This window comes from Neltuma alba, unplaced genomic scaffold (genome assembly GCF_004799145.2).
Source record: "Neltuma alba isolate B1F8T4 unplaced genomic scaffold, ASM479914v2 tig00011585_pilon, whole genome shotgun sequence".
NCBI classification, from domain to species: domain Eukaryota; kingdom Viridiplantae; phylum Streptophyta; class Magnoliopsida; order Fabales; family Fabaceae; genus Neltuma; species Neltuma alba.
Genome location: NW_021636238.1, coordinates 986,325 through 994,744, shown reverse-complemented (window position 1 = coordinate 994,744; position 8,420 = coordinate 986,325). Strand labels below are relative to the sequence as shown.

At 35.4% G+C, this 8,420-nt stretch overlaps 1 protein-coding gene across 1 annotated transcript; it reads left to right on the top strand.

Annotated features, from left to right (window-relative positions):
* Positions 1-4,950: 4,950 nt before the first annotated feature.
* LOC114715294 (receptor-like protein kinase FERONIA) lies at positions 4,951-7,975 on the top strand. Its single transcript, XM_028900092.1, has 2 exons — positions 4,951-5,155; positions 5,341-7,975. Exon 2 carries the CDS (start codon positions 5,426-5,428, stop codon positions 7,973-7,975), a length of 2,550 nt encoding a protein of 849 aa, XP_028755925.1. The 5' UTR covers positions 4,951-5,155; positions 5,341-5,425.
* Positions 7,976-8,420: the final 445 nt, after the last annotated feature.

Genomic DNA, 8,420 nt, shown 5'->3' with positions numbered 1-8,420 from the left:
TCGAAATATATGTGACAGAGGAAAGACAAATGATATTGAATTACACTACCCACAATAAATTAGGAAGTTTTTTACAAAGCAATAATTGTTATTTTTGTCATTTTGCTAGAATTAGATTCAAATTTGAAATTACAATTGTTATTCCTTTTAAAATTGCACCCTTGTTAAATTGACTAAAAATTGGTATATGTTCGATTTTATATATTAAATTGTTATATGGGAAATAAAAAAAACCTTTATGAATTACTAAATTATTTCTTAACTTAATAATCAACTTTAATGATAAATTAATATTCTCCCATTGTCATATACTGGACTCAAAATTGTCAGCTGATGAGAATCTATCTTCAATTCATTATAATAGAATGAAGCATGTGTGTGTAATAGTTATATAGAAGAATAATGGGTGTGTGGTAATAGTAACATAGGAAAAACATATTTTATCGAAGCAATGGTGCAAAGTTATTTAAAAAAAGCTTGAAGTAGCAAATTTCTTAGTCTCGAAAGTTCTGATTTTTGATTGGTTCTCAGAGATTCGTTCTAGCTGGATTTATACTAGTTTTGACCAGTCTCCTCTCATTTAACGTGGCTTGATTCATCTTTGACGTGTTAATTAAATGAGTCGTTCAAAGCGCTTCACATGTACACTATGTCTTAATTAACACAGCGTGGAAAAATACTAACAAACTAGTTAATCTTTGGAGCAAAATATGATACACATTTAACACGATTGTCATTTGGACTAATGCGTTATTCTACTCAAGCGTATGAAAAATCTAGAATTCTTACTATAAAGCTTAAAAGAGGTTTTCTTTTCAATCTTTAATACGTGTATTAAGTGCTAATGTGTTAATCTGTGCACGGTTGAGTTTCTAAATATTACGAACTTATCTCGTCAACATGCTAGATCTTCTGCCTAACTTATTGATCATTCATATGAGTTTCAATCTGATCACTCCACAAAAAGTTTACCTTTGGTCCTTAATATAAGAGGTAAATAACTAATTTATAAATATTAAGAATATTAGTTAAGTTAATTGTTTGTAATAATTAGATATTATCATGTGCATTGAAATTACCTTTTAGTGAAAACCCTTTAACATCTGTAATCACTATATGGATTACTTGAGGGAAAAATAGAGAAATATTGGAGATAATGTAAATTGAGGTCCTATATTTATAACCAAATAAAATCTTTAATTAATTTTTATATTAATGATTAGAGATATTATAATTTATGAATCACGTTATTCTAGTTCTAAAGAATGAACTAAGCAAATTATGCTAATACGTTAAAAATCTTAGGAGAATAACTTATACACACTGTAAAAAAACTCCAAATATGTTAGCATCGATGTTTTAATATGTTATCCATATTGTCTAGAGTAAAGCTCCAATATTCCCATGTGTCTAATGTGCTAAGCCTTTTTGGCAAACGTCATCTATCATATTTTTACTCTCTGGAAAAATTCCAACGGGTTAGTCTTCATGACAAACATCACATTAACAAGTTTCAAAGTTCAGTATTCCAAAATGATAATATATTGATTAACATCTAGATCTTTAACACATCAAGTAGTCAGAAAAGCTCTCCAAGGGCTAAATATGATTAGTTTCTAACAGCAACATGCATCTCTTTCTTTCTAACAGTTATTTCAAATTTTGGTTTATAAATATGCCACTCTAAACAAGTTTAAAGTGCAAGGAAAAGAGAGAAAACAAGAGAAAAAGTTGAGATGATTGAATTCATATTTATATATTCTCTATCATAAAACCATTCCCCTTGAGCCATCAATTATCATTCTCTCATCCCACTCTTTATGAGAGTTTTTGTGAGTAATTTGTGTAACCACAAGGAAGAGTGTTCCTTTAGGATTAAGGGAAAGATTGACCTTGAAAAAAATTGTAGTGATGTCTTATATGTCCCAATTAAACTTGAAGAATTGCAGAGACATACTAAGATCAAACTTAAAGGACTTTAGTGGTTTTATAAGTGTCCAGATCAAACTTATGTGGTATATAATGGAAAATACTAGAAGATTTTTTGGGGACTAGACATAGACCAAGGTTTATAGTGGGGATACTCTCTTCTTTTATATTTTTATCAATTCTAGCATAATTATTCATATTAATTTTTGTATTACTTGCTTATTTGTTTCTGCACTTATAGTTATTAAAGCTTTTTTATTACACACCACACACATATACAGAGAGAGAGAGAGAGAGGCATGTGTGTATTATTTCCTCAACAGAACATAGAGATTACAATTAGGGATATTTATAGGCTAATAATCCCTTACTAACACTCAACTAGTTATACACCATCTGTAACTGAAATGGACATGTGCTAAAACTAATGTAACTGACTCGTATTTACGCCCCACCTAAAGAATATTCTTGTCCAAAAGGATGATATTGGATGGTGGAGCAGAACAATCAAATGTAGAAAATTGCTGTTTGAGAAAGGAAAGATCCTCCCAAGTGGTGTCCTTAAGTCTGCTATGATTCCAATTTACTAGAACTTGAGTAACAGGCAATGAACCACACTTGACAAGCTTATGGTGAAGAATACACTCAAGTTTAAGAGAAAATTGACTTTTGGCATCTATCATAGGCAATGAAGTAGCAACTGGAAGGCCTTACTAACACATTTCTTCAACAATGAAACATGAAAAATTGGATGCACTTTTGTTTCAAGAGGAAGTTAGGTTCATAAGCAACCTTCTCAACTCGTTTAATAACTTCAAATGGTCCAAAATACCAAACAGCAAGCTTATGTAATGTAGAATTATAGATTAAATTTTTGTAAAAAGGGTGAAGCTTAAGATAAACAATGTCTCCCGTTGAAAATTCCTTTTCAATATGGTGCTTATTGACTCGCAGGAACATGCAGTGCTGTGCAAGTCCTAACGATGCTCAAGATGATTGATTTGTATACCAGATCTTGTTTCCTGCATGATGGTGGTGTGGTCGAGAAGTCAACTCTGATATCAAATTGTTATGCAGCACAGAGAGAGAGAGGAGCACATGTGTATTATTTCCCCAACATAACAAAGAGGTTACAATTAAGGGATATTTATAGGCTAATAATCCCTTACTAACACTCAATCAGTTATACAATCTGTAACTGAAATGGGACATGTGGTAAAACTAATGCAATTGATTCATACTAACCTTTCTTAAGTTACTAAAAATTTTTATTGATTACCAAGTTCACCTGCTCTTGAGTTCCAAGCTAATCTAATATAAATAATTGATAATATTTGACTAAAATGTATTTCAAATAATTTTAGACCATCTCAAAGTGTTTACAAAATATTTGAGTCCAATATCAGCTCTTAACCCGGAGTCTACAACTTTTCGACCCTTAAGTTTATCAATCTTCAATCCAGGTAAAATTGGAAGGGAAAAAAAAAAAGACTTTGAAAATTACGAAATCCGAGATCAGAAATTTTCACAAAATTTTTTTATTATTTGCAAATCAATTCTTGTCAAAACTAGTTAAAGTACTATCATGATTCCTAATATGAGATTTTATAATATTCACGATCTTTTTTTTTTTTGCAATTTTCCCTTTAATAAATGGGTTTGCAATTTTTCTAGTATATACTCTAGATTTATACTTGCATTTTGGTTTAAAAATTAAATTTTTTTAATGGTTCAGATCCCATCATAATGATGAGCGCTGCGTCCTAGACATCACCGAGGTTTTATTATAATATAATTTCATTGATAACCAAAAAAAAAAATTGCATTTGGTTCCAATCCTGCTCTCCTTCGCTCCTATTTTCCATCTTTTAATTTTTATTTTTTGGATAAGTTTCCGTGCTTTTAATTTCCATTCTTCTTCTTTCAAAAAAAAAAAGCGCCCTTTTTTTAACTTGACAAAAAAGAAAGGTTGACTTCTACCTCCACGCTTTTATTTTATTTTAATTCCAGTCTCCCATTAACCTTGATTGAACCACCACGTATCCCCCTCGACCTCCATTAGTCAATTCACACCTCTCAGTCAATTATCTATATCCAGATTCGTCCGGCTTTATAACAAACCAAAACCCAACCGTTTATTTTTAATTAACATTATTTCCGGTTATTAATATAAAAAGTTATTTAATTTTTATTTTGATCTTAAATATAATACTTTAATTTACTTTGTCTTCTATATTTATCTTTTTTTTTTCAAAGTGGTTATTATAATAATAGTAGTTTTAGCCAAATACACTTGATTAATAAGGATATTTTAAAAAAGATAACACATATTGATTACAAATGACTAATTTAACTAGTTTTATTAATCTATTCAAATTAATCAATTAATTTTTTTATATTAAGGACTGGGGTTAGTACCCATTTATGCTTGGACCTTCACGTCTCCCCTCACCCATGGTTTCTTTTTTGGGTTAATTCGAATAATCCGCTACTTTTTACTTTTCTTGTTATTAATATAAGATCTAATTAATAATTTAAATAGTTAATGTTAATTATATATGTGAAACCTATATTATATGTTTGTTAATTTTATTCTAAATAAATTCTATTGATATTCTCTCAATAATAATTAAGTAGGAGAGAAAGGAAGAGAATTAAAGAAAATGCTTATACTATTTTAAAAAGACATATTATATTAATTAATTTAATTAATATTAGTAGTTTGCTTAAATTAGTAAATTAAATACTAATAGAAAGAAGTATATATTTTCTACTATGTAACTCACACCTAGCTACTGCACCCTTCGTAAATGTTCCAACTCACAATTAACCTCACCCTTTCTTAAAAGAATTAAGAAAAGTGTCTAGTGTTAGTAGGTTGTAAGTCGCCAACAAAATAATCCATTACTATTTCCAATTCGCACTCGCCATAATATTCAGCAACCTTTTTTTGATTCGTCACGGCATCCACGTGTTCCCTCGTTCCCTTTCCATTCATCCGCATCTATCGTCCCTTCACGCGATTCTCTTTCCAACTCACGTTCTTATCCCCATCATTAAGCTCCTCAGCTGTACCCACTTCTTCTCAGTTCGTCTCCTCCATTGAAGTCGTCGCCATTGATGGGATTCATTGCAAGCTTGATCACGCTCTTGAAGAAAGCTAGGGCTAAGCATCGACAACTTCTAGGAGAGTGCGATGGATGGCTACAGTCCAATGCATTCAAGGGTATGTCTCTTTCCTACTTTAATTTCCCTTTCAATTCAATACAAGACCAAACAGTCTCACTTTTTTTTTTGCTTTTTCCTGCCCTATCATGGACATTCAAAATAACCATTTATTTTTATAATTTTCTTAATTGTCTCATTATCCTTTTTTCCAATCCCCTACGGCTGGCACCCATCGTTGATCAGGTCAAGTGTACTGTTTTAAGTGCTTTGTTCTTTTGCGAAGACTCGAGCGTTTACTCTCGCAGGCGGCTTCCTGGAAACTACTACCATGGCAATTACAGGTCCTAATCTTCTTTTTTTTCTCTATTTTGGCTCTGTCGAATTTACCTCCATGAAGAACAAACTTCGTCTTCTTCATCCAAACATGAGCTTCAATCATACGGCTTCTGTATCATCATGGACCACCATCTTCTTCCTCTGTTTACCCCTGCTTTACGCTTCCACACTTGCTTCTTTTTACGCCCCCGATGATCTTTTAAGCATTAACTGTGGCAGCTCCGGCAACTCAACGGGAAGTGGTCGGACATGGGCGGGAGACAACGATTCAAAGTTCTTATCCAAACAAGACGAATCTGTTCCAGCCACGGCACTTACTCAATCTCCTTCTGCCCAACAAGTCCCCTACACCACGGCTCGTCTCTCTCGCTCTCAGATCTCATATTCGTTCCCTGTCTCTCCAGGCCAGAAATTCCTTCGTCTCTTCTTTTACCCAGCTTCGTACCCGGCTTTTGATCGTTTCGATGCCTTCTTCACTGTCAAATCTGGCGGGTTCACACTCCTTAAGGATTTCAATGCTTCGGTCACGGCCGATGCTCACCGTGAAGATACCATCTTCATAGAATATTGCGTCAACGTCGGGGATGGCGAGAGGCTCAACTTAACTTTCACTCCCACTTCAACACACCCAGGTTCTTATGCGTTTGTTAATGGAATTGAGATTGTCTCCATGCCTGAAGATCTCTATTACACCAAACCTGACGACCTAGGATTCAAATTAATTGGGTCGGTGGCCGGGTTCAGCATCTCCGACAGCGTTGCTCTTCAGACAGAGTACAGGCTAAACGTCGGTGGCAGAATTATCTCAGCTACGAAAGACACGGGAATGCTCCGATATTGGGACAGCGATGACAGTTTCTCTGTTAAAAGTTATTTTTCACCCGCTGATTTTGAAGGTGAGAGAAGACCCCTGATGTTCACTAAAGTTCCTAATTACACAGCACCTGAGGAACTCTATCGAACAGAACGCGATATGCGAATGAACAAGACTTTGAACATGAACACTAACCTTACTTGGGAGTTTCCCGTCGATTCAGGCTTTACCTACATGCTGAGACTCCATTTTTGTGAGCTTAATCCAGATATCAACATTTCCTACAACAGGATATTTGATATTTACATAGCCGACCAGTCAGCCGACCATGGTGCGAATATTTTAAATTGGGCAAAGGGAAAAGGAGTTCCGGTATATAGAGACTATGCCGTCATTGTTTCAGGTGATGCAAAACCAGCTTCTCTTTCACTCAAAATGCATCCTGATTTGCAATCACAGTTGGAGTACAACGACGCGTTCTTAAATGGGCTTGAAATTTTCAAGATCAGTGATTCACAAAGTAATCTCGCCGGACCTAACCCTGATCCTCTTCCACCACCCCTTCCCAATGCTAATGATCTACCCCAAAAACAAGCAAGAAAAAACAGGAGAAACATTTTAATCGGTGTCATCGTCGGCGTTCCAGCTTCCATTATGGTTCTGATTTCCTGTACCGTATTCTTCCTCATCACTCGTGGGAAGAACATCAAGTCGAGTGATGGAACTTCTAAGTGTATTACTAATGGCTCACTTGTACCGGCGGAATTGTGCCATCGCTTTTCCATTGCTGAGGTCAGAGCCGCCACCAACAACTTTGATGAACTCTTCATCATCGGCGTCGGAGGATTCGGCAACGTCTACAAAGGTAACATTAACGACGGTCAAACTCCGGTTGCAGTCAAACGACTCAAACAAGGGTCGCAGCAAGGGCTCCATGAGTTCCGAACAGAGATTGAAATGTTGTCCCAACTTCGTCACAATCACTTAGTATCTCTCGTTGGCTACTGCAACGATGGCAACGAAATGATCCTTGTCTACGATTTCATGGCTCGAGGGACCCTACGTGACCATCTCTACGAGTCTGATCAGCTCCCACTTTCTTGGCATCAAAGGCTGGAGATTTGCCTGGGTGCGGCACGAGGTCTGCACTATTTACATACAGGTGCAAAACACGCTATCATTCATCGTGACATCAAGTCAACAAATATCCTCATAGATGAGAATTGGACGGCCAAGATCTCAGATTTCGGACTCTCCAAAATCGGACCCCCAGGAATCACGAGATCCAACATTAACATAAGCACAGTAGTTAAAGGAAGCATTGGATACTTGGATCCAGAATACTACATGTGTCAAAGGTTGACAGAAAAGTCAGATGTGTATTCTTTTGGAGTGGTCCTTCTGGAGGTATTGTGTGGAAGGCCTCCTATCATTCGTACAGTGGAGAGACAGCAACAAAACCTAGTAGAGTGGGTTCGGAGATGTGTTCGTGAGAATAAGATTTATGAAACGGTGGATCCATTCATCAAGGAAAGTATAATGCCCGAAAGCTTGAAGGAATACATGGGGATTGCTTTACAGTGCTTAGATGATGATGGCAATGAACGGCCGTCCATAGGCGATGTGATGTTGGGCCTCGAGTCTGCGATGGAGACGCTGAACAGTGCAAAGATGGCAGAGCTTGGTGGGGCTCTAAATGAAGATATTACTCCCTCCCATCCTAAATAAGAGACTTATTTTATAGTATAATTTATACTATAAAATAGGTTTTATATTTAAAACTAGAAGAATACTTTTGAAGAAGGGTAGGCTTTCAATGGGTCGTGGCCATTTACAACCTTGCGTGGTCCTTCGTTGTTCACCAACATCAAGGCATGCACCATTACTACATTATTGTTTTGTTTTTTAAGTAAATCTTCCAAGCAAGTTGCAAAGCGCAATTGTAATTAAACAAAAGGCACTTTTTGCCTACAAAATTATAGTTTTAAATAGGGAAAATGCCAAAAAAAATAATTTTTGAATTGCAAAATCCCTAGAAGGTCACATGAATTAAGCAATTTCTAAATTGATGATAATGACTAAATTATAATTTTGAAATGTTGGTGAATTTTTAATTTTTTTCCTCACCAGCCAATTGACCGATTGTTAACAACTCATGCTGGAGTTCAAGTGG

Excerpts from the sequence above, each read along its gene's own strand:
- LOC114715294 (XM_028900092.1), top strand. The coding sequence starts at position 5,426 with ATGGCAATTACAGGTCCTAATCTTCTTTTTTTTCTCTATTTTGGCTCT.